Source organism: Bos javanicus, chromosome 26, assembly GCF_032452875.1.
Source record: "Bos javanicus breed banteng chromosome 26, ARS-OSU_banteng_1.0, whole genome shotgun sequence".
In the NCBI taxonomy this organism is placed as follows: Eukaryota; Metazoa; Chordata; class Mammalia; order Artiodactyla; family Bovidae; genus Bos; species Bos javanicus.
Genome location: NC_083893.1, coordinates 17,028,128 through 17,055,341, shown reverse-complemented (window position 1 = coordinate 17,055,341; position 27,214 = coordinate 17,028,128). Strand labels below are relative to the sequence as shown.

At 40.3% G+C, this 27,214-nt stretch overlaps 1 protein-coding gene across 3 annotated transcripts; it reads left to right on the top strand.

The window, feature by feature from the left end:
• Positions 1–1,891: 1,891 nt before the first annotated feature.
• TCTN3 (tectonic family member 3) lies at positions 1,892–24,576 on the top strand. 3 transcript variants are annotated; one of them, XR_009733760.1, is made up of 15 exons: positions 1,892–2,589; positions 2,736–2,859; positions 3,459–3,577; positions 7,166–7,293; positions 7,560–7,668; positions 7,749–7,864; positions 8,619–8,654; positions 9,185–9,265; positions 10,342–10,467; positions 11,328–11,435; positions 12,088–12,182; positions 12,471–12,624; positions 15,856–16,025; positions 16,824–16,961; positions 23,084–23,171. XR_009733760.1 is itself a non-coding variant. In XM_061402917.1 (14 exons), the coding sequence occupies exons 1-14, from the start codon at positions 2,358–2,360 to the stop codon at positions 23,315–23,317; spliced, it is 1,800 nt and encodes a 599-aa protein (XP_061258901.1). In that variant the 5' UTR covers positions 1,912–2,357; the 3' UTR covers positions 23,318–24,576. The 3 variants fall into 3 exon arrangements, 2 of the variants coding, with proteins under 2 accessions (XP_061258902.1, XP_061258901.1); XM_061402917.1 differs by lacking the exon at positions 15,856–16,025 and having other exon boundaries at positions 1,912–2,589; positions 23,084–24,576; XM_061402918.1 differs by lacking the exons at positions 8,619–8,654; positions 15,856–16,025 and having other exon boundaries at positions 1,910–2,589; positions 23,084–24,576.
• Positions 24,577–27,214: the final 2,638 nt, after the last annotated feature.

Below are 27,214 nucleotides of genomic sequence, written 5' to 3'. Positions count from 1 at the left end.
AAGAGGGGAAGAGTCAGGAGAGACTAGAACTTGTTCTCAATCTGCCATCTTGATTCAATCTCTTCGTTAAATTTCTAAGTACACACTGAACTCTTTTAGTACCAAACCCAGACATCTGCCAGTATTGTATGATCTTTTTTGGAAATCTCTGCTTCTGAGGTGATACATTAAGCTAGTTCAATATAATCCTCATGTTAAAATTAGCATCTGTGTGAAACATGTGAATAGACTTCCTGTCCTTCAAAATTATCTTCCAGATTTTAATATCTCAAAAGAACTGAGAGTTCTGTATTACAGAGTTTCCTACAAACGTATCACAACAAAAGTACAATAATATTTTTGCTCCACTATAACAAAAAAGAGAAAACAAGGATTTAAAAAGCATGTGAAGTGCTAAAATCCAAAAATAAGAAAAAACAACTCAGTAATCCATTAATATTATTTCCCTACACTCAACCCTGAAACTACTTCAATCAACAGACTCTTTTTTCAACACGAATAAATTCACTAATAACATCATTGATTTATCATTGATTAGAATTAAAGAGTAAAATGCAAACTTGGAAATCTAGAATAGTCTCCAGTTGGTTATAGAAATTGTATATAAAGAAATGCAGTTCATAATTAATATAAACATTAAATATTCATAGGAGCTAAATCTAAAGAGTTCAACAAAACAATATTTTTTTAAATATTTAATGCATATCTAACATGTCCATGGAGAAGGCAATGGCACCCCAATCCAGTACTCTTGCCTGGAAAATCCCATGGACGGAGGAGCCTAGTAGGCCGAAGTCCATGGGGTCTCGAGGAATCGGACACGGCTGAGCAACTTCACTTTCACTTTTCACTTTCGTGCACTGGAGAAGAAAATGGCAACCCACTCCACTGTTCTTGCCTGGAGAATCCCAGGGACGGGGGAGCCTGGTGGGCTGCCGTCTATGGGGTCGCACAGAGTTGGACACGACTGAAATGACTTAGCAGCAGCAACATGTCCATGGACAGAGAAGCCTGGTAGGCTGCAGTCCATAGGGTCACTGAGGGTCGGACACGACTGAGCGACTTCACTTTCACTTTTCACTTTCATGCATTGGAGAAGGAAATGGCAACCCACTCCAGTGTTCTTGCCTGGAGAATCCCAGGACGGGGAGCCTGGTGGGCTGCCGTCTATGGGGTCGTAGAGTCGGACATGACTGAAGCGACTTAGCAGCAGCAGCAGTCACACTTGGGCTTCCTTGTGGCTCAGCTGGTAAAGAATCCACTTGCAATGAGGGAGGCCTGGGTTCGATCCCTGGGTTGGGAAGATCCCCTGGAGAAGGGAAAGGCTACCCATTCCAGTATTCTGGCCTGGAGAATTCCATGGACTATATAGTCCATGGGGTCGCAAAGAATCCGATACGACTGAGAGACTTTTACTTTCACTATCTTTTCCTGTGCACAATAGCCACATACAGCCTGAAGTTGCCATTCTGAGCAGTGTAGATACAGAACATTTCTCACACTGCAGAAAGTTCTATTGGCCAGCGCTGCACTAGGGAGTCAGAAGAGGCACAGCACTCCAGGGAAAGAAACAAAATTTTCTAAAGAGGGCTACAAAAAGTGGCAATTTAGGGAATTTCTTGACAGTCCAGTGGGCCTTGGCTATCAAATAGGCCTGGGTTCCATCCCTGGTCAGAGAACCTCAAGCCACGGCGCAAAAAAAAAAAAGTTGCGATTTATAATAACAGCAAAAAAGTCTTCTCTGTCCCTTGGCTATTTTTTAAATTTAAAGAAAATGTTCTCAATGTTAAAACTGAAGGAGCTGAATCTTTCTAATATGTTTTTCCCAAAAATATTATAGATGAGATTTTTTTTTTTTTTTTAAGGTATGTGACCTTCAGTGTACTTTCTTCCTTGAGAATATCCTTTAGAAAAGGATTCTCAGCGTTAGAATCCGGAGTGGAAAAGATGCAATTCTAGTTTTAGCCTCTGGGGCTTCCTCTATCAAGGAAGGACTCGGCCCTCTTGGAGGCGAAGTCAGAGCCGCACGGGCTTTTGGCTGAACTCCTACTGCCACTCAGCGGAGAGAAGAGGCAAGGGCTCCTTCACCTGTCTGTCGGTTGCCAAGCGACGGAGACCTGGGAGGGCCTGGTCGCAGGAGGAGGGCACCGACAGAAAGATGCTTAGGATTTGTAACAGCGCCGGCTTCCATTGGCTGAAGAGTTCCCGGCCATCGCCCTGAGCCAATGAGTAGGCGCATATGGATGACGTTAGACGCCATGCGACTCCTCCCACCCACGTTCTAGCGACGCGTCTAGCGACCGCCGAAACCCGCCTCAAACCCTTTGGGGCGGGGTGGGGGTGGTCTGTATTGCCCCATGTTTAGCTTGAAGCTCTCGCTACTGCAGGTGTTCTTCCTGATGGTCCCCGAGAGGGTCCTCTCTCAGCCCTCTCCGTCTCCGTCTAGGGCAATGCCCACCCATTCGGACCTGGGGCCACGGACGCAGGGCGGGACCCTTCAATCCTCGGAGGTGCCTGGGATCTCTACGGCGGGTCCTACTTTCGTGACCTCCTCGACACCGGGGAATAAGACCGTGGACCTCTTCCCAGGTGAGGGGAAAGGATGTGGGGATGGAAACTAGCGACTTAGATCCAAGTGAATTCCCATAAAGTAAGGAGTGGGGCTGTCGAAAGAACCTTGGAAGAGTTTAGGGATCCTCACCGCACTCGCTGTGTTTTATGTTGTACTCTCATAGTCCTACCGATCTGTGTCTGTGACTTGACACCCGGTGCCTGCGATATAAATTGCTGCTGCGACAGTGACTGCTATCTTCTCCATCCGAGGACAGTTTTCTCCTTCTGCCTTCCAGGCAGCGTGAGGTGAGCTGCGATGTTCAGGTTGAATCCTAAAGGGGATTAAGTAATACTTGGAAGTAGGAAGAGTTTTGCCGTCGTGCCTCCCACCCCCACGTCCACTCCAAGGAATGGAACTCCCTTGGTTTTTCCCAGGAGCGCTGTCCCTCTTCTGATGCGCTAAAGCTGCTGCTGCTGCTGCTAAGTCGCTTCAGTCGTGTCCGACTCTGTGCGACCCCATAGACGGTAGCCCACCAGGCTTCCCCGTCCCTGGGATTCTCCAGGCAAGAACACTGGAGTGGGTTGCCATTTCCTTCTCCAATGCATGACAGTGAAAAGTGAAAGTGAAGTCGCTCAGTCGCGTCCGACTCTAGCGACCCCATGGACTGCAGCCCACCAGGCTCCTCCGTCCATGGGATTTTCTAGGCAAAAGTACTGGAGTGGGGTGCCATTGCCTTCTCCCGATGCGCTAAAGCAGGGCTGCCCAATAGAACAGAACCTTCGTGTTGTCCCGTGGCTGCCCAAGGAGTCCTCTTTTTGGCATCTGACTGACAGAGGTGGGGCACCCTTCTTTGGATATAATCTTCCTTCTAAATGTACTTGTTCTTCCTCCTGTTTCCTTATAGGTCTGCAAGTTGGGTGTGTGTAGACAACTCTCTTATCTTCAGGAGTAATTCCCCATTTCCTTCGAGAGTTTTCATGGATTCAAATGGAATCAAGCAGTTTTGTGTCCATGTGAACAATTGTGAGTAGAAATATGCTGGCTATTTGTATTGCCTAATATTTTTTGAGAGTTAGCTTAGTCTCTGACTTTTTTCCTTTTCTTTGTTTTTTAAACCTTCCCTTCTCACCCCCTTGGATGTCTATCATCCTCCCTATCCTTTACCTGTCCCCCACTCTCTCTTTTTTCTCTTATTGGTGAACATTGGCAATCTCTTTTGCCCTATTGGCTGTGGATCAGAAAACCCATAGAGAACTTTAATTTCTGTCCATCCTCTTAGCTCAGATAATTACAGATAAACTATATCCCTGACTTGCTACAACCTCTATGAAGACACTCACTGAATTCCCAGTGCCTGACATAGGAGGCAACAAATACTATTTGAATGAATGTCTTTGACAAATGAGTCTGTATCAACCTTGTTTTTATTTCATGAGGCAACAGCATAGGGGAAAGAACATTCAACTTGGGTCTCAGCCCTCCATCTACTTACTGCTGCACAGACGTGGTGGGCTTTCCTGGTGGCTCAGCAATAAAGAATCTGCCTGTGATGCAGGAGCTGCAAGAGACCCAAGTTTGATCCCTGGGTCAGGAAGATCCAATGGAGGAGGGCATGGCAACCCACTCCAGTATTCTTGCCTAGAGAATCCCACTGACAGAGGAGCCTGGAGGGCTATGGTCCATAGGGTCACAAAGAGTTGGACATGACTGAAGCAACTTAGCAGACATGCACACTTGGACAAATCCCTTAGCATTTCCAGGCTTATTTCTTCAACAGGAAAATGAGAAATATCACTAATCCTAAATGTGAAAGTGTTCAGTAACTGCAGAGTGTAATAAACATGAAAAGTGGTTGGTATTAAAGTTTTTAAATAGACTTAGAAATTTGCTGGTGATAACAATAACATTTCTAAAGATATACATTTGACATATCTTTTTAAAATTTATTGTCTAAGAAGAAAAATGATGTTCTTACATAAAAGACTTAAATGTCCCTTATACTCTGAAGTCAGCTTTTCCTGGTTTCATCTCACTGTTAGAAAATAAACTGCAAAACTATATTTGTTTCCTAAAACAACCAGTTTTGGGTTTGGGGGACTTGAATTTGGAAGCAGTTATCAGGAGCCTTGCTGCCATTCAGGTTGTGAGAAGATAAAGGGAGCAAGGCAAATGCTCCATTTTAAAGTAAGTTTGCAGGACTTCCCTGGTGGTTCAGTGGTAGAAAGTCTGTGCTTCCAATGCAGGGACCCAGATTCGTTCCCTGGTGAGGAAATTAAGATCCTGCATGTCTTGAGGTGCGACCAAAAAAATTAAGGTATAAAATAAGGCTGCAGCTACACCGTACTTCCTAAATTTCCTATTACCTTCTACTTCCAGCCTTGTGAAAACGCTCAAGGGATATCGCAATAACATCCAAATTGGTGCTTCCTGCTTTTAACCCCCTCCTGCCTCCCATGCGATATTGCACAGTTTCCAGACCAATGTTTCTGTACTTTGTTTCCCCAACAACACCTGAGAGCCAGTCCCTTAGACATATAGAATACTTTGCATTGCTGTCATTTTATATGAATGTTGTGTCTCCCCAGGTAAATTGTCAGCACATAGAAAGGATGGACCATGAATTTGTCCACAGTGCTTAATATTTGCTGATAATGACCATCAGTAACAGACATTATTAGTCAGAGACTGTACAACATTGACCAAGTGGGGAAAACCCTAGACCAGGAATCAGAAGATCTCTGACCTACTCCTGGCCCTGTCAGATGACTTTGTGACCTTTTGAAACTCATTTACCTCTCAGGGTCAGAATTTCCCAATGGGATTGGGCCACAGGACCTCTAGCCTCCCTCCACACCTGAAATTGTATCAGTCTAAGTCTAAATACCTTTAAGCCCTGTTATGTGTAATATTCCATATATGATGTTGGAAATTTTAGGCAAAAATTCTATTGCTATCCTCACCCATGCCCCTTAGGTGCATGATTCCTGCTTACCATCACTACCTCCAATATCCCTGCACTGAAGCGAGAGACAAAAGGTTAACTTTCTCTTACTCAGTTAAGCCATGAAAAAATGTCCAGATGGATATTTTCTATCTCAACTTTTTTTTTAGCTTAACTCTAACTTTTGTTCTTTCATTTGTTAAAGATACATATAACTACATTTTTTTTTTTTTAGTGAGGTAAGTATTTCTTCCATGTGGTTTTCAGGGTATGAGTTCTGAAAGAAATAGTATATTAAACAGCTTCCGGAAGCTTCAAAATGTGAACATTTCAGATCAGAGATGGAAGATGATAGTCTGCAGACCAGGAACTTTAGCATCACCTGTTACAGAGCAAAGATTTTTCGATCTCTAATATGTACACACATCACCTGGGAGATCTTTTTGCTAACACGCACGTTCTGATTCAGTAGGTCTGGAGTGTGTCTTAAGATTCTGAATTTCTGACACTCTTCCAGGTTATGCTGGGGCTGCTAGTCTGTGCACTGGACTTTGAGTAATACAGACCTAGGAGATACACAGAAAGTGAGTAGTGTGAAAGGCCCCACAATTGAGAGTTTTCTTCATTTCCTGTTCCATCAGAAAGCTGAAAAGTCAAATGATTAGGACCCTATGATCACAGAGGATAAAGGTCAGGCTTATGTAATATGGCATCTTCATTAGCTTTTGGGGAGGCAGATCTTGATTTCCTTTTGAATCTGTTCAAATGACCATAATTATGAAGAATGAAACAAACTAGTATGGACCATTGTCTGCTACATTCTTTGTTCAAGTTAGCAGAAAACTTGGACGGTAAAGCAGAGTGGTGTTCATCACAAGCCATGCTCTGGGCAGGGGACAATATCAGAGGCCTTTATCTGCATCTCTTTCCTGGTTCTGAAGTGCCATAAGAAGATGGCTGCAGATGTTTGGAAAGATTTATACATTGCTATAATATAAATTACAAAATTGTTACCAAAATACCCTTTGGGTGGGTATTTGAAAAACTTGAATGTAGAAATTATAATGTGAAAAGAATAAAAGATGACAAATCCATATATTTGAAAGATGGAAACTTTATTATGAGGACTAGTCAGTTGAAGTTTAGAGGAAACTGGAAGACTTGGAGAGGACAAGTCAGATATTGTCTCCAACTCTGCCATATTCCTATGGAAACAGTACCATTTTGTGGTTCTAGAGACTCACCTAGAATGGGACAGATGTGCACATTACCGAGACTCCTATTTTCATCACAGACTGCTAACCTTATATATTCCTGACATCAGAGACTTGGAACTGACTGGCACTCTTTGGTCATATTCTTGTCTCAGATCTTAATAATAAACTATAAGGTGATAGAAATCAAAATCATTATTGTCTCTGAAGATGGCACATTGATTGGGAAACTTCTGGGGAAAATCTATAACTTAATCTGAGTAGTAATAAAAAAAAGTGTATAAATGTTTAAAACTTCTTGAGTTTATGCTTAAGATTAGTGCACTTGCATACTTCACTGTGTATATCTTATGCCTGAATAAAAATATTTTTAAAGATTAGTTTCTTGGTATTCCAGATACATAAAAATGAACGATTTTCTTTTATCTAACCCACCTTTCTTTTAAAAAATTTTAGCAAGATTAAACTATCTCCAGAAGCTCCAAAAGGTCAATGCAACCAACTTTCAGGCCCTGGCTACAGAGTTTGGAGGTGAATCATTCACTTCAACATCCCAAACCCAATCACCACCATCTTTCTACAGGGTGAGCCTGGGGAAGGGGAGGGATTGTTTGGTTGGTTTTTCCTCTCATACTGACAACTGACCTAGTATCTTTGAGGTGCCCACCTCAAAGTTAAGGTAAGCCATTACCTTTACCTAGCCATTACCTAGGTAAGCCATTGTCAGCTGTCTTGGAGGGAAGTATTGTCCACTTTAACAAGCTACTGAGTTAACTTTTGTTTCTTATTCTTTTCTGGTGGAGTTCAGTCCAGTCTCACTGTGAATAAATTTCTGTTCTCCTTTGTTTAGGCTGGCGACCCCATTCTGACTTACTTCCCCAAGTGGTCTGTAATAAGCTTGCTGAGGCAGCCTGCAGGAGTTGGAGCTGGGGGGCTCTGTGCTAAGAGCAATCCTGCAGGTGAGTCCAGAACACCAGGGCTACCCTTTTCGTTCAACTTAAAAGTAGGCTTTGTTATTTACCACTACCTTAATTCTAAGGTTTCCTGGAGAGTAAAAGTACAACCTGTGCTCGTTTCTTCAAGAATCTGGCAGATAGCTGTACCTCGGATCCTGCCCTCAATGCTGCCTCTTACTATAACTTCACAGTCTTGAAGGTGGGTGTCCCTTCTTTCCCCACTGTCACCACTGTGGACTTAAAAGTCACCATGCTTCCCACTTTTGGGTTGTGGGGAAAGCACTGAACTGGAAGTCAGAATGCCTACTGCTGCTAAGTCGCTTCAGTTGTGTCCGACTCTGTGCGACCCCGTAGACGGCAGCCCACCAGGCTCCCCTGTCCCTGGGATTCTCCAGGCAAGAATACTGGAGTGGGTTGCCATTTCCTTCTCCAATGCATGAAGGTGAAAAGTGAAAGTGAAGTGGCTCAGTCCTGTCCGACTCTGAGCGACCCCATGGACTGCAGCCTACTGGGCTCCTCCGTCCATGGGATTTTCTAGGCAAGAGTACTGGAGTGGGGTGCCATCGCCTTCTAAGAGCTACGTAAAAGGCAGAAGGCCAAGAAGCCCTATCATCTGAAGAAAGATGAAAGAAGTAGGGTTAGGTAGCCAGGATGAAAGATTCTCACCCTCCCAGCTAATGGAATTCGCTAGGGGAGGTAGGAGAAGGGGACATCACTGTTTCACCAGAAGTTCCTGCTTTTGCTGTTTGTTAGAGCTCTGCTCAGAGGAGGTGGGCATCGCAGTCCATCTAGCCTCCCCTCAATCTGCTCCTGGCATTTTAGTGTAAGGAAGAATCAGGTAGAAAAAAAGAGTTGATTTTTTTTTTTCCTCCCACAAATGTGAAACCACAAGCTCCTGGAGATTTTATGTAAGATACACGCACACTCATGTCCTTGCTGTTCTCTTATACCAGGTTCCAAGAGGTATGAGTGATCTGCAGAACATGGAGGTATGATGCTTTTTATCAGGAAAAAGAAAAAGAGAATATTTGATTCCGTTGCATCTGAGGCAGTTTCACTCTAGATTGTAATGGTAAAAGAGAATTATGTGTGATGTATCAAGCTGTTCAAGTATGAGTCTAAAACTGTCTGTGTGTTAATAAGTATCATATGAAGAGTTCATAAGTATTAGCTAAGTTTGAGAAACTTTGGATTAAATAAAGTTAAACCTTATATTTAGGATGGAGTTCTTAAAGTTTTTAATACACTAGAAAGCCTTCTCAATCTCTAAGAGGGATGTGTCAGATACAGTATTTCTAAAACTTATTTGACCGAGGAGCCTTTGTTTTATATCTAATACAAGTAATGTTCCCCAAAATACATTTGGGAAGTGTTGAATAACAATGACTTTTGACCTGAAGTGGTAGACTGGCAGTGGAAGGAGAAAGGAAGGTGATTGTCAGAAAGGAAAAATACTCATTTCAGCATAATATATAAGCTAGAAGAGGAAATGCTTTCTTCTGCCTCTTTCCCGTTCCAGCTCCAGGTGCCTGTAACACCTGTCTCACAGGCTGGCTCTCCTGTGTTGGCTGGAAACACGTGTCAGAATGTTGTTGCCCAGGTAGGAGTGCTGACATCAGATTCGGGACTAATGTATGTTGATCAGCATTACCAGAGGTGCTTCATCTTCCATTAAGTACCAGACCAACCCCACGTGAATTTTTGTGCATTATCTGAAATTTAACATGCCAAAAGCTGAGCCCATCACCTACCTCCCAGCGTGTTTCAGTCGTTGCCATCGTTACTGTCCTCTGTCATTTCGTGTCCCGAATATTAAGATTATTTATCATTCTTCTTTCTTTGCTCATGTGCAGTCTGTTTAGTTTTTACTGACCACACTTTCTTTTGTTGACAAAATCAGTATCACCTGAAAGTCTGAAATAGACTTGTCAACTTCTTTTCCTCTATTCTCTCTGTTCTAAGCAACAAACAAAAGTAAAAATTATTGGAAAGCATCATTTTAAAACCTATGCTCAGAAATCTAAGGTTACCTTTACCTTTTTATGACTTCCATCTCCAGCTACTATCTTAACTCATCCTCAGACATGGTGAAAGCGAAGTAAACCAGATTTCCATTCCATGTTCACTTCTGCCTGTGCTCCTACTCACTTTCTCTGCATGCAATCAAAATTTATGTTTCGTCCCTTTCAATTCTTATCATAAATTCACCTCTCCCATGAACGCTTTCAAAGAGCTCTATTCAATTTCTTTTTTCATGTATTGATATAATATGAAGTCAACTTTTATCTTTTCATAGTATTTGTATTTGGCATTTTTAAGATAACACTTTTAGTCTCCCTTATCCAGTTATTATTTAAATTTAGATATAACTGATATATAAATTATATTAGTTTTAGGTGTACAGCATAATGATTTGATACATGTATATACTGTGAAACAATTACCACAATAAGTTAGCATTTATCACCACACATAGTTACAATTTTTTTCTTGTGATGAAGACTTTTAAAATCTGCTATCTTAGCAACTTGCAAATACACAATGCAGTATTGTTAACTATAGTCACCATTCTGACTTATTCAGTTATAGGAAAACCCTTAAAAACAAGAAATCTGTCCTAAACATAATTGGCCCACAAAATATTTTTTATTAATTGATTCTACTTTTGTATTTCAGGTCATCTATGAGATAGAGACCAATGGGACTTTTGGAATCCAGAAAGTCTCCGTCAGTTTTGAACAAACGAACCTAACTGTTGAGCCAGGCACTTCATTACAGCAAGATTTCATCATTCACTTCAGGGTTAGGGTTCTTCTCTTATAGGGGACCAAGAAGAAAGAAATATCGGGTTAAAAATAGTTCCCCTGCTTCTATAATACATGTAAGATAGAATAAGAATATGAAGGCCTAGTTCAGTCTGTCAACCGAAGTCTCAACATTTAATATTCTGTAATTTAACTTCGAGTGATAAGGATTCAGCAAGGTTTATTCATTAACATATTCCCCCAGCAAAGCAGGACTTCACGCACAAAGCCAAACACTTTTTTTAAATCGTCATTTTGAATCATAAACTTAGCTAACATCCCACACAAATTCTTTAACTAGCTTTTTTCATGTTTCTGGACATTCAGCATTTTATTCATGTCCGGCTTAAGTTTCTAGTCTTGATCACCACCTTTTGACTTGCTTCTACTTTCTTTCCTTTTGAACATAGCAGAGTCCAGTTTCTTCTCAACTCTACCCTCAAGTGATTCACTAAATCCCATGTCACTCAGAGTATTCATCTGTGGAACATCTATAGTTAATTAAAATATAGTTCTAAATTACATTTAAACTCCTCTGATTCTAGCTACACTGAACATAGCCCTGAGTTAATAGTAATTTTGGAAAACAGGATTGAGAGAGCTTTGATAGATCTTTAGTTGCAATCCTTGGTAGAAGGAGTGTTCAGATGGATATGAATAAGGATTTATTTTAGTGAATTGAAAAAAGTAAAAGATGCTGGAGGAGCAATTTTTGCAAAATGCTACACTGTGGAAGGAAGCCAGATTGTTCAGTGCAGCTAACCTGCAGCATTGCCTTAAGGAAGGGCATGAGGCCACACCGGAAAAGTGAGCGAGCATGACTTTCTCCATACTGACTTTCCTTCACTCTTTCTGCAGGCTTTCCAACAGAGCACAGCTGCTTCTCTTACTGGGTCTAGAAGTGGGAATCCTGGCTATATTGTCGGAAAGCCACTCCTGGTTCTAACTGGTGATATGAGACACTCAGTATCCTTTTTGGGTATCTGGGTGGCCTACTACAGCCTAATGACAAAAGCTTTAGTTACTGATCTTTTGGATTTTCCGATTCTGTGATTCCCCATTTTTTAGGTAGTGAGGATTTCCTTTGTTGTTGTTTAGTTGCTGTATCTGACTCTTGAGACCCCATGGACTATAGCCTGCCAGGCTCCTCTCTCTGTCCATGGGATTTTCCAGGCAAGAATACTTGAGTGGGTTGCTATTTTCTTCTCCCGGGGATTTTTCCGACCCAGGGATCAAACCCATGTCTCCTGCATTGGCAGGCAGATTCTTTACCACTGAGCCACTAGGGAATCCCCAAGGACTTCCTTTACCGAACTATTAATATATTATGTTCTCAAACGCAGATGGTATCAAAGGCTTTCGAACTTATATTAGACTGGCTGAAGGTGAGGATCCTGACTGAATTGTGTTTATTTTAATGAGATATTTAAGGTATATGGTCATTTTTGGAAAAACAATAATTCTCTGTTTTCATTGCCAGAGGGAAGCAAAAATGTTACTTGAATAATATCATGATATTAGTAAAGTACCAATAGTGTTAAGCAAATATTAAGCATACATTTTCCAATCGGCCTACTTTTTCTTTTATGATCTCCTTGACCATCACTTTCCACCTCAGATGACCCTCTTACAGAGCCAGGGTGATGGAACTTGCTCTATTAAGAGACACGAAGTACAATTTGGAGTGAATGCAATATCTGGATGCAATCTCAGGTAATACTTTGCTTCCACATCATTTTTAACAAATTTGTCCCTACCTGTAGGGAATATGTGATGTGGCAATTTTTATATTTTGAATTAGAGTTCAGAGAATGTTAGGAATAGTCTTTAAATAATATTGCTAAGAGGGGTTGTTTTTTGTTTTTTTGTGTGTTTTTTTTGAGTCTTTTATACCTGTGAAGGATTGTTTCCCACAATTTATTTTTGGTATTATTTCTGATGTTTGAATGAATTACATTATGATGTTAGCCCTGGACTCGACTCCGTGCTGTTTCATTTCAGGCTGAAAAGGGTGGACTGCAGCCATTTGCAGCAGGAGCTTGATCAGGCTCTCCATGGAAGTCCCAGACCAGAGCACATTGCCATCTTTGGAAATGCTGACCCAGCCCAGAAGGGAGAGTGGACCCGGATCCTCAGCAGGAACTACAGTGTTTCAGTAAGGAAAGAAATACACATTCTGACAAAAGCTTACTTTCCGCCTTTATTTATTAAGATTAAAACCAGACCTGTTTCCATAGTTGGTTTGGTTGTCACAGAAGAAAGATAATGTGGTTGTCCTAAAAGAAAGACTATAAGAAATCATGGCCATCTGAAGTCATCATTTCAGGTCAGGTATATATATATAACTTTCCTTACTTAGAGAAAAATCTCAAGGTAGAAGGTTTAGAGAATAGTATTAAGAAAAAATAAAAACCTCAATACCCACTACCCCTGACGAAATCTCATTCAGCTCTTTTCTGTTTTTATTCTTTCTGGTGGCCACGACATCAGTGCTTAGCCGGTGTACCTCTTGATTCCGGTCTAAGTGAAATAGCGAAATCTGTGTGTCAGAGTAAAAGAAAGAAATCTACTTCCTCTTTTGCCCCCTCTAGCCTGGAGAATTCCATGGACTGTATAGCCCATTAGGTCACAAAGAGTCAGACAGGACTGAGTGACTTTCACTTTCACTGTCCCTCCTGGCTTTAATCAACTGTATCTTTATTTCCTTTCACTTAAGCTTTTTATTTCTTGTGTAAGTAATACATACGCTTGGCTCAAAATTCCAAAAGTACAAAAATGAAACTTTCTCAGACAGCTCTTCCCTTCCACAGAGGCTGAGTTATTACTTTCTTTCCTTCCAGAGATATTACATGCTTACACAAGTAAATACTCATATTTTTTTAATCCAAATGATATAAGATCATAAATACTGCTCTGCACTTTGCTTTTTTCTCTTGATCTTGAGAGTTTGTTCCATATCAGTATATAATAAGCTTCCTCATCCTTTGCATGGTATAGTTGCATTTTATTCCATTAAATGGTTAAACCATAAATTATTTAGGCAGAACATTCAGGTTGTTTTCAGCCTTTTGCTGTTATACACAGTGTGGCATTTTATAACCTGGTTCAGGCACAATTTTGTACATGTGAAAATAAGCCTATATGAAAAATCTTAGAAGTAGAATTGCTAGATCCAAAGGTATATGCATCTAAATTTTTAATAAATATTGCAAATTTATTTCCCATACAGGTTGTACCTATTTACAAGCCCCACCATCCATCTATGGGATGGCTTATTACCCATACCCTCAATACTAGGTTATCAAGCTTTTAATCTTTGCTTATCTGATAAGTGAAAAATAGTATCCCAATGTAGTTTTCTTTTTCTCCTACTATGAGTAAGGTTGAGTATCTTGACATACAGTTGAATAATTCTTATTTTCTTCACTATGATTTGTTTATATCTCTTGCCCATTTTTATTGAATTACTAGCCATATGACTTGTAGAAAATCTTTGAGTATGTGAGAAATTGTCTCTTTTCTGTTATCTGATTTATAGACATTATTTCTCAGTTTGTCATTTGTCTTTTGACTTTGTTTATGGTTTTTATGCCATACAGAAATTGATTTTTATATTGTGAGATTTATCAGTCTTTTTTTCAACTCTTGAATTTTGGTTCAGACTTTGAAAGGCCTTTCCTCTTAGATTTTATTTTTAAAGTGCCCCCTTTCCCTTTCTCAGCACTATTATGACTTTATTCCTGTATACTTCTTTCCTTTTAGTGAGACTTGGGGGATACGTAGATGCATGTAGATACATGTACTTGATCCAAGTACATTTTATTCCATTATATGGATAAACCGTAAATTAATTTATTTAGGCAGAACATTAGGCAAAGCCTAGATTATTAGGCAAATAGATAATTAGGCCTAGATAATTAGGCAAAGCCTAGATTATTGTATCAGTCATTTGATCCAGTCTTTGGACAACTGTAGTCAAATTAAGTTTTCTTAAACCTCATAAAGCCATACCTAGGGAGCGTGGTTTGGGGTGATACATAGCTGAGTATTAAGAAATGGTTAGTGACCAGGACTGAGATTATAGCGGAATTTACTCTTTATGATTCTTAAACCTACTATTTACATTTTTAAATCACATTTTTGTAGAATATTTGATAACATGGAAAAATTTTCCTAATATAGATAGAAAAAATGAAAGGGAAAGTGTTCTAAAATATTTGGAACAAACACATGAAAAGGTCATTAGTTAGTCAATATCATTAGCCATTAAGGAAATGCAAAACCACAAGGACATACCAATTTATACCCACTGGGATGGCTATAATTTTAAAAATGGATAAAAACAAGAGTTGGCAGCAATGTGGAGAAATTGGAACCCTCAGACATTGCTGGTGGGACTACAAAATAGTAGAGCCAATTTGAAGAGTTTGACAGTTCCTGAATAAATTGAATGTAAACATGGTCTGTCTTCCCCTGTTCCTAGTTTAGACATGTTATTGCCTATGTCTGCTGCTGCTGCTGCTAAGTCGCTTCAGTCGTGTCCGACTGTGTGACCCCACAGACGGCAGCCCACTAGGCTCCCCTGTCCCTGGGATTCTCCAGGCAAGAACACTGGAGTGGGTTACCATTTCCTTCTCCAATGCAGGAAAGTGAAAAGTGAAAGTGAAGTCACTCAGTCATGCCCGACTCTTCTCGACCCCCTGGACTGCAGCCCACCAGGCCCCTCCGTCCATGGGATTTTCCAGGCAAGAGTACTGGAGTGGGGTGCCAAGTCTTACTATAAATAAAAAGTGTGAAGTTAGAAAAGCAAGGCATATTTGAGCATAGTTTGTTTTGCTAAGTTATCATAACTTCCTGATTTATGTCCTCACTTCCACCAGTCCTTCCTGCATCTTAGAATTAATTGTCCTGGAGTCAGACTGCTTAGTTGGGCTTCATAATCTAACCCTGAAACATCCTTCCTTAATCTTTCCACTGTTTGTGCGTTCAGATCCATTGCTTCAGTCAAGTGGTCAGCTCGGGGCCAGTGCCTCACACATGCCTGGCACATAGGAGACCGTAACAACTGTACTTAATCAGTAACTGCCCCTCAACGGCATCATGTGCTATTCTAGTTGCATACCATTTATGTGCCATCTCTCTACCTAAATTTTCCTTTAAACACCATTTCCTCCATCACACATTACTCATCCCGGTTCTATGAAGCCATCCTCAACCAGAAATGGCTGCTGCTTCTGGCATTCCACAATAGTGACTCCACCACTCACTGGGCACTTCTTATAACCCTTGTACATGGGCTTATTTATGTTTTATTTATCTCTATGTTAGTATTTCCATTTTATTTTCTATTTTAGTTTTTCCATTTTAGAATATTATCTTTTTTAAGATCATGGACAATAATAACCTCGGATATGCAGATGACACCACCCTTTTGGCAGAAAGCGAAGAAGAACTAAAGAGCCTTTTGATGAAAGTGAAAAAGGAGAGTGAAAAAGCTGGCTTAAAACTCAATATTCAAAAAACTAAGATCGTGGCATCCGGTCCCATCACTTCATGGTAAATAGATGATGAAACAATGGAAACAGTGAGAGACTTTATTTTTTGGGCACCAAAATCACTGCAGATGGTGACTGTAGCCATGAAATTAAGACACTTGCTCCTTGGAAGAAAAGCTATGACCAACCTAAAGAGCATATTAAAAAGCAGAGACATTACTTTATCAACAAAGGTCTGTCTAGTCAAAGCTATGGTTTTTCCAGTAGTCATGTATGGATATGAGAGCTGGACCATAGAGAAAGCTGAGTGCTGAAGAATTGATGTTTTTGAAGTGTGGTGTTGGGGAAGACTCTTGAGAGTCCCTTGGACTACAAGGAGATCCAACCAGTCCATCCTGGTTGGAAATCAGTCCTGAATATTCACTGGAAGGACTGATGCTGAAGCTGAAACTCCAATACTTTGGCCACCTAATGCAAAGAACTGACTCATTGGAAAAGACCCTGATGCTGGGAAAGATTGAAGGTGGGAGGAGAAGGGGACAACAGAGGATGAGATAGCTTGATGGTATCACCTACCTGATGGACATGAATTTGAGCAAGCTCCAGGAGATGGTGATGGACAGGGAGGCCTGTTGTACTACAGTCCATGATGTGGCAAAGAGTCAGACATGACTGAGCAACTGAACTGAACAATAATACGACCTCTTATGAACTTCTGTGTCCTTTCCCTAAGCCACATTGTCTTCTCTGTTATTGTGTAATGTTTAAGAAACAACAGCTACTTAATGCATGATAAATATTAATAACTACAGGCAACCATCAGCAATTACCCATCAAGTGCTTCTTTACTCTCCTGCAGGCTATGCACTGTACTTCCTGCTGTGTCATACCAGTTTCCCTGGAGATCCAGATACTGTGGGCATATATAGGCCTCCAGTCCAACCCACAAGCTCATGTGTCAGGAGCCCGATTTCTATACCAACTCCAGTCCATACAGGTAAGCCTTGCAAAGCCTAGATTATTATATCAGTCATTTGATGACCAGTTAATTTTTTAACTTCCTGAAAGTCAGTTTATGCTACCAGCCAAAATTCTAATGTTTGGTCAGAATGAGCTGAAACAATTAACTTTCAAGTAGATCCTCCCTAACTGGTTACTGAAATTAACATGTTTTCATGGTAAATTCAGTCTATGTTTTTTCCCTGTGTTTTTTTAAATTTCATGACTACAGTATAGGTTACTTTGTTTTAAATTATCATACTATAATTACTATACAGTTTGATTCAACCACAGAAAAGATATTCTATGACATTCTATGTATTCAGTGACAGTCACACATTTGTTAGTCTCTGGCCAATTGGTTGCTATTAAAGTTACTACTGTGGCTAGTTTGTAATCATCAATTCTTGGCTGATTGCACTCCATTAAAATAAATAATTTTAATATGTAGTAAACATATACCTGCTGTTTAAGATGTGCCATAGGACAGTTTTAGCAACTGCCTACAGCTATGGGAAGTTCAAAAATAAAATGATTAGGTCCTGGTGAACTTCATGTATGAACTGATATGCCAGATTATTATTTTTTAATGGAAATTAAAACTAATTGAAATTGTTACCTGTAAGTCATTGATTTTACCTCCCAGAAAAGAAAGAAACTAGAGACTACATTTAAGTCAGAAGTAAAATACCTTTAGCTCTTCCCTCACACAAGTTGAGCACCTTAGCTCTTTATGCCTATAAATGTGTTCAAACTCGTTACCAGAAACTGTGTTAATATGAACATTCCATTCTTTCTGTGTTGGCTTACTGAATAAAACAGAACTCTTTCTGTAAGATTCATTTAACCTGTTACAGATACGGCACTGAATCTATTGTTTTATATTTATGAACTGTATCTTTATTCATGAATACCTGTGTAGTTTGGGAATATACCTACAGGATTGTTCTTTTTATTTTCCTGAATCTCTGGTTCTCTTAGGCATTGAAGCTACCCAGTGCCTCTGTCTTTTCCAGGTATTTTTAATCATTGTATTTTTCTAGTATTTAATAGAGGTTAGCTTTTCAGGTTGGAGAAGGCAATGGCAACCTACTCCAGTACTCTTGCCTGGAAAATCCCATGGGCGGAGGAGCCTGGTGGGCTGCAATCCATGGGGTTGCCAAGAGTTGGACAAGACTGAGCGACTTCACTTTCACTTTTCACTTTCATGCATTGGAGAAGGAAGTGACAACCCACTCCAGTGTTCTTGCCTGGAGAATCCTGGGGACAGGGGAGCCTGGTGGGCTGCCACCTACCGGGTTGCACAGAATCAGACACGACTGAAGTGACTTAGCAGCAGCTTTTCAGGTTAGTCTGTCCCCTCTACAAAATCACACTTACAGTCATTCACATCTAACTGTCCTAAGTGGTTAACAGCTGAGAATTTCAGTTGTGCTTTATTTGTGCATAACTGAAGACACAATTTCTATTCTAGTGATGGAGCAAAAATTAACTCTGTTGAATTTATTAATACTGAGGGGTGATTTGGGATATGCCAAATCATGTGCCCTTACTTAGTGTGATTTAAATGATTTGCAAAGGTAATTTTGACTATACAAAAATGTTCACTTGAGAAGCTCGCTTCCATGAAAGATACTATGCCCTTGTAAAAGTAAAAGGAGTTATGAATCAATAGTGTCATATCACAAAAAGTTCAGTTCAGTTCAGTCGCTCAGTCGTGTCCGACTCTTTGCAACCCCATGAATCACAGCATGCCAGGCCTCCCTGTCTATCACCAACTCCCGGAGTTCACCCAAACTCATGTGCATCGAATCCAGCCATCTCATCCTCTGTCGTCCCCTTCTCTTCCTGCCCCGAATCCCTCCCAGCATCAGGGTCTTTTCCAATGAGTCAACTCTTCTCATGAGGTGGCCAAAGTACTGGAGTTTCAGCCTCAGCATCAGTCCTTCCAATAGCAAATGCAAATAATTCTATAACAGACAGTTTTATCATCTGTATTGAAATTTTTTTACTGCAGTCTTGAATGGAAATTTTCTCCTGAAGTCACATAAGTACTCATTTTTTCTTTATATGTTTATACTGATTATTTGTCCTTAATTTTAAATCACTTCCCTTTATCCACACAGGCCTGTCTCTCAGGACTTCCTGTGCAATTTTTTCTCATTAGGCAAGAGCCTATTCAAAGAAAACTAGTATACATGTTCCAAAGTGTCTAAAGTAATAAAAGGAGGAGCTAATTAAGGAGACATTTTGCTGAAGGTATATCTTCTGCAGTTCTTCTCCTTACCCCATGGGCCATCCTTTGAAAGTTTGTAGTTGACAGTGGTCTCACCCAGGCTGTGTCAGTCAGCATAGTGTGTCTGAATGATGGCATAAAACTAAAGCTGAGTAGCAGACAAGCAGCCTGTAGCCTGTTTAGCCTGTGGACTTGTTTGATTTGCAAAGCATTTTGTTTTTTAAAATTTGTGTCAGCATTTAAAAATCAAGAAATTTTACCTTGACATCCAGATCTCTGACTTGTCTTGAAAATCTGGTGATAAGAGATCCTACACTCCTTCATGGCATAAAATCTACCACCAATTGGTGAAAGTGAAGGTTACTCAGTTGTGTCTGACTCTTTGCAACACCATGGACTATACAATCCATGGAATTCTCCAGGCCAGAATACTAGAGAGAGTAGCCTTTCCCTTCTCCTGGAGATCTTCCCAACCCAGGGATCGAACCCAGGTCTCCCACATTGCAGGCAGATGCTTTACCAGCTGAGCCACAAGGGAAGCAAGAATATTGGAGTGGGTAACCTATCCCTTCTCCAGTGGATCTTCCTAACCCAGGAATCGAACCAGGGGCCCCTGCATTGCAGGTAGATTCTTTACCAACTGAGCTATCAGGGAAGCCATACTGAATGGTGATTGCCACTAATAAAATACCTCCTTCACACAGCCTGCAGCTACCCACCCTTACCTGCCCCACTTCTCTCATTTAGGTTATCTGCTTAGCCTGGTAGGATATTTATGTTTCTACACCTTGAAGTGAAGGCTGTCTGAAGTTTGAACTGAACTGTCAAAATGACTTTTCATTGTATAAATGTAGCTTTAGAAACACTTTAAATTCCTCTCACTACAAAAAGTAAAATAGCAACATTTTTGGAATGTTCCCAAGAACAAACTACAAAATAAAGAAGAATTTAAGCAAAACATTGTGTAGACTTACATCTTCTTGTCTGATAATAATAATAGAAAAACATCTATTGAACATTTACTATATGACAGGCACTGGTAATATCTTTTATAAGTATTTTTTAAATAAGTATTGAATTATCGCAACAAACCCATTAAGTAAATACAGTTTATTACATGGTACTCTGCTGTTTATGTTTTTGTACTAATTGGGCCTTTACAAGATTATAGGACTGCCAGATGTCAGTAGCTTTTTGTCTTTTTGTTGGGACTATTACTTTTCTAAAGAAAAAAACAACAACAAAACAACCCTGCTGGCTCCTAACTAAAGGGTATGTGGTAAGAGCATCTCTCAGCACTTTGAAGCCAGACTGGGGCAAGGTATTTCATTATGCAGAGTAATTTCCCTATTTTGGGTTCCATACTTCACTCTGTCCTTTCTATATATCTTGAAATCCAGAATTTCTCTGGTTTAAATTTTCCAGTCTCTCATTGAAACAGGGAAAGGGTGGTTGTCTGATTTCATTGAGGAGGATATCACTCAGTAACCATGTTCTGTCCCTGCCTCATCCCTACCTCCCTGTTATCTCCTATTACTGAGTCAGGGTTCTACAGAGATCCTCTTCTAGTTTCTGAAGGCTTTTAGGTTTGGCCTTCTAACCCTCTGTGAAACCTTGCTTCCATCTATTTTCTGTATTCATGTATTATGTTATCTCTCCATTTCAGTGAAGATGGAGTTTTGTATCTGTTTCTTATTAGAGTGGTTTTAGGATATATAGAAAGAAGACATGCCTTTACATTGCCATCCTAAAATCAAGTCTAGTAGTAGCTCTTGATGAGCCTATATCCTCAGTGAATCTGAAAAAAACAACCAATTCAAATAACTTTTACAAAAAACATGCAGGATTTCCCAGCTGTGAAACACCACTGTAGACTTAAATATATATTCAAGTGGATATCTTCCCTGATAGCTCAGTTGGTAAAGAATCCACCAGTTTGATTCCTGGGTAGGGAAGATCCACTGGAAAAGGGACAGGCTACCCACTTCAGTATTCTTGGGCTTCCCTTGTGGCTCAGCTGGTCAAGAATCCACCTGCAATGCAGGAGACCTAGGTTCGATCCCTGGGTTGGGAAGATCCCCCGGAGAAGGGAAAGGCTACCCACTCCTGTATTCTGGCCTAGACAATTCCATGGACAGTCCATAGGGTTGCAAGAGTCAGACACGACTGAGCAACTTTCACTTTCATACATGAAACTAAAAGTTGCTTTCTTGGGCTCATAGCTATCTTAAAGGTCTGTTCTCAGTATAGAATGACCTCAAGTTCATAGAATGACCAAAAGTTCCCTGATTTGGGAGTTTGCAGAGCTAATGACACTTTTCCTTACCTGAGTTTGAAACCAATTAAAAAGAGTCAGATGGAGATCAGAATTCCAGCTTTATCACTAATAAACACTAGGCAGGTGGTTATGACTTGAGTGTGCAGCAGGGAGCTTCCTAATGTACAACTGCACTCTTCCATTATGAGTTCAATACCCCAGTTTTAACCACAATTCCTCCTGCTTGTGGGCAGTTTAAAACTTGCCCTCCCCCAAAGGCTCTGAAATGAGTCAGAACAATACATTAATTAAATCAACTCTTAGGTAACACTGAACACAAGGCTGAAAATCCATTCTCTATTCTATTTTCCATCCTAAAGTATTTCTAGCCATCCCAGCTTATATAGCTCATCAGGCATTCTGCAGTGAGGTTAAATAACAGTATTAACATATTTCAGTAATGTCAACTGCAAAAGATTTGCTCCAAAAATTGAATACATCCTCTCCCCATTATGAAGTTCCTAGGGAAAAATTAAAGTCCGAACAGGAAATCCTTTTGTAAGTTATAGTCTAAAGATAGGTTATTGCTTATCCTTCAGTAATAAACTCCTCCCCGTTTTTTTTAATCTGGTTAGTCTCAGCCAGTCTTGGCTGGAATCAGGGAACCCTGGCATCTTCAGCCTAAGCTGGCTATACTTAGAATGCATGTGGGGCTTTCAGAGCCACAGAAGTTACATTAATTGTATACCAAGCCCTGCATGAACGTCACTGTTTAAAAAAAAAGTCCAAAGAGTTAGTATGACATGCAAAATTATCACAGCACTGGCCCCACATTCATTTTTAAAATATCTATATAAGGGTTATACCAAGCAAAATTATGTTCCTGGAACCTGACATTTACTGTTGCCAAAGGCAAAAGCCGAGATAATATGTGGCATCAGAGTGAAGACAGAAACAAGATAGTTACTTACTATCAAATTATAATCAAAAGTTTGCCTGGTGAAGAGTTGGAACAAAGGGAGTTAATTCAGTTTAGACAAACATGATTCTAGTCATCAGGCTGCAACCATATCTACCCAAAGCTACATGAGTCAGCTTGACAAGGTCCCTTTTCTTGGGAGCATCGTTTTCATTTGACTTGAATTGGTGGGTGATTAGGAGGATCCTTTCTAACCCTGAGATTCTGTGAATCTTGATTTTTTTTTTTTAAATCTACATTGCTGAAGTTCTTTGCCTTTTCCATGAAGTTTCATGTTTCTTCTTGCAACTGAAGAAGGAAGAAAATTGCTGCTACTACATACACTAGTACATGTATACTGTTTCAGAGCCTGGAGCCATTTGGGACATGATAAGGTAGAGCTGCTAAACGCGTAACAGGAGCAGTGGCTTCTCTGTTATCAGGCCAGCTCCCCAGCTAGGGGAAGCTGGAGTTAGTCTTTTGGTAGGTGTAAGTGTTCATAGTTTTGGTCCAACTGTTGCTAAGTAAGTAATTTCCTGTGTCTCAGAAAGTGAACTGCATAGCAGTCTGTTATGGGTCTTTATTCAGGGTAGTAATAATAACATTCAAATTGGAGGGCTATTTGAATGGGTGCCAAGCACTGACCTGTCATGGACATTCTTCCTGCAGGATTCCCAGCCCAAAACAGAAGTACCTTTGAAAACGGTGGTGACCTTTGTGGACATTACCCAGAAGCCAGAGCCTCCAAGAGGCCAACCCAGAATGGACTGGAAATATCCATTCGACTTCTTTTTTCCCTTCAAAATGGCATTTAGCAGAGGAGAAGGCTCTCAAAAAGGCTCCATCTTTCCCATTATTATCCTGTGTCTCCTACTGCTTGGAGTTCTCAACCATAGAGACTAAGTGAAGAAAGGAGAAGAATCAGATTTCAGTTTTCCCCATGGGAAGTTCTGAGGCAGCCTACTTATTTTGGCTAAACAGATCCCCACCTACTCATGACCAGAGGACAGCATTTAGGAAAACAGAGGACCTATTTGAAGGAGTGGAAGGAGGCCATATGGCAACTTTATGTTTAATTTACTGAGAAACTGCCACACTACTTTCCAGAGTGGCTGTGCCACCAGCAGTATATGAGGCTTCCAGCTGCTCCACATCCTTTTGCTATTGTTTTATTTTAGCCATCCTGGATAATGGGTGTAAAATGGTCTCATTGTGATCTACCATACGTTTTTAAACTATAGTATATGAGATCTGTCAACTAAAAAAAGATTTACAACTTTAGAGTTGTGAGTTAAGTTTTATTTGGGGAAAATGAGGACTGCAGCCGGAGAGGCAGCATCTCAGATAGCTCTGAGAGACTGCTCCAAAGTGGCAGTGGGAAAAAGAAATATATAAGGTTTTGGTGAAGGGGGAGTTCAATACCATAAAGTGAAGTTGCTCAGTCGTGTCCGACTCTTAGTGACCCCATGGACTGCAGCCTACCAGGCTCCACCGTCCATGGGATTTTCCAGGCAAGAGTACTGGAGTGGGGTGCCATTGTCTTCTCCATTCAATATGTATCAAAAGCCTTAAAAATGTTCATAAACTTTAACCCAACAATTCCACTTATTAAACATTATGGGGTGGGGGGATGTCCCAACAATAAAGTGGAAAGTGGAGTCGCTCAGTCGGGATTAGTTAAATCAACTATGATGCAACCATAGATTGAAATGTTGTACAACCACTGAAAATTGAGTTAAAATGAAGTCGCTCAGTTGTGCCCTACTCTTTGCGACCCCGTGGACTGTAGCCTACCAGGCTCCTCCATCCGTGAGATTCTCCAGGCAAGAGTACTGGAGTGGGCTGCCATTTCCTTCTCCAGGGGATCTTCCCCACCCAGGGATCAAACCCGGGTCTCCCACATTGCAGGCAGACACTTTACCATCTGAGTAGACCAGTCCTTATTGCCATATGAAAATACTCATGATCTATTTTTAGTGAATAAAATAGGCCATGAAATAGTACATATACTTTATGGTCCTAATTTTGTAAAACAAAAATATTTATACGTATGTACTTAGACAAACAAAAGTCTGAAAGACTAGCATGTTTAAAATGGGAATCTCTCTTAATAAGCATTTCTGATATTTATGATCAGAAAATAAAACTGTATTTTAAAGAAAGGAATTTGCTCTCTGGAAAAAAAACCCTCCCTGTTTATCATATATAGGGTTTCTTATTTATGAATAACTTCCCATTTCTGTTGATGTATTTGTTTGCTTGACATTTAAGCTTGTCTTTTAAAGCAGGAGTTCCCAAAAGTAGTCACATCAAAATCTGGGGTTCTTTAAAAATGTTGATTCCTAGGCCCTGTATCTAGAGATTCTAATTCACCTGCTAGAAGAACCTGTATCTTTTTAAAAGGCTTTCTGGTGCTTCTGATGTTCAGCCTGGTTTGTGAAACTACAAAGGATATTCCATAGTCTGGCCGAAACTGGTTTAAGTGTTTGTCCTAACATTGCCAGCTCGTATAACATGTCTGCTGGCCTAGCCTACTCCCTTTTCTCTGAGAATCCCCCATCACATAGAGCTCTGCTGTGTTTGAGTTATCTGCATGACCCCTCCTCTCCCTGCCACAGCTGACTAGACCAAAAATGGGAGACCTGGGGCAACTTAGGCCAGTAAGGTTTTCTCTCGAGGAATATGAAACTGGGACCAAGCCTAAAAGTCAGTGGGGAATAGGCACTGAAGATATTTTAGGGCTGAGGAAGCCATTTTTAACCAATGTTCACTAGGGAAGAGTGTATCTTAAAAAGAGAAAAAAAGAGGCAGATGTGCAGATATAAATGTAAAGAAGAAACCCAGAGATAGGGGAGAGTCTTGGTTCCCAGATTCTAGTTCCTTGTATCCACCTCTTAAGAGATCCAATTTTACCTCCTGCTTTTGGAAACTACTCTCTCCAGTAAATTGTTTTGTTTGAATAAGTTTCTGTTACAAGTAAAGAGCATGAGACTAAGATAGCTTTAACCTAGTACTCTCTGGCATGTGAAGAAGCAGTCCTCAACCCTGCCTTCTTATACTTGGGTTCTAAATAAGCCACTTCCTATGTAACTTTCTGGTCATATCTAGCCATATTTCCACTTGCTGAGACAAAAATCCCTCCAATCAAAAGAGAATCTTTTTTTAATTTAAGTCACATGCAGGAAAGAGACCATGGCTGAAATATTTTTCTTGATTTCTTTTCTTTTTTTAACTTATATTCACTATTTTTATTTATTTATTTCAAAAGGCAAATGATTATAATTCTGGTATTTGATTTTCCCAATCCACAGTCACGTATCCCACTCAACTTTATTGGTGGAGTAGAATATTAACAATAAAATAGTAATGAAAATAAACAAAATGTTTGGGCAGTGTTAAAGAATTTTCATATTTGATCTTAGCAATGCTATAGGCTAGTATATGCAGAATATACTATATAGAATATAGGCAAGTATAGAAAGTAGACAAGGACAGTATTACTGGGCCCAAAGAAATTAAATTCATTCATTTATCAAATATTTATTGGCCATTATGTGCCAGGAATATACTTTCCTGCTCTAAGGAGCTTATATTCTAGCAGGAAAGGCAGACAAACAATTATTGTTTAAGGTGATATGTGGTTTGAAGTGAAAATGTTAGTCACTCAGTGGTGCCTGACTCTTTGCGACCCCATGGACTTTAGCCCACCAGGCTCCTCTGTCCATGGGATTATCCATGCAAGATTACTGGAGTGGGTAGCCATCCCCTTCTTCAGGGGATCTTCCCGACCCAGCGATCCAACCCTAGTCTCCTGCATTGTAAGCAAATTCTTTACTGTCTAAACCATCAGGACACATTAAGAACAGAACTTCCTGAGTGGAGAAAGCCTCTGTCCCTAGTGGCTTTAGCTATACCTGCAGATACCTATTTTGTTCTAAGTTCATAGTGAGACTCTTAAAAGCTGAAGTACCCACTGAAACTTCTGGAGGGCAGTTTTATTTCTTTTGTTTCTTCTACTTTAAATCCAAAGTGCTCAAAACTTAACACGTTTGGTGTTTTCATCCTTCACCCAAAAGAACTACTCCCCTCATCTATTTCCTAAATGTTGTAGCACCACCAGATTTGCAATCAACAATCTCAGATAGGTAGATGATATCACCCTTATGGCAGAAAGCGAAGAGGAACTAAAGAGCCTCTTGATGAAGGTGAAAGAGGAGAGTGAAAAAACTGGCCTGAAATTCAGCATTCAAAAAGATCATGGCATATGGTCCCATTACTTCATGGCAAATAAATGGAGGAAAGAGTGGAAGCAATGACAGACTTTATTTTCTTGGGGTCCAAAATCACTGCAGATGGTGACTGCAGCCATGAAATTAAAAGACACTTGCTCCTTGGAAGAAAAGCTATGACAAACACAGACAGAGACATCACTTTGCCAACAAAGGTCCATATAGTCAAAGCTATGGTTTTTCCAGTAGTCATGTACAGATGTGAGAGTTGGACCATAAAGAAGCACTGAAGAATTGATCCTTTCGAACTGTGGTGTTGGAGAAGACTCTTGAGAGTCCCTTGGACAGCAAGGAGATCAAACCAGTCAATCCTAGAGGAAATAAACCCTGAATATTCATTGGATGGACTGAAGCTGAAGCTCTGATACTTTGGACACCTGATGCAAAGAGCCAACTCATTGGAAAAGACCCCCATGCTGGGAAAGATTGAAGGCAGGAGGAGAAGGAGATGACAGTGAACGAGATGGTTGGATGGCATCACCAACTCAATGGACATGAGTTTGAGCAAACT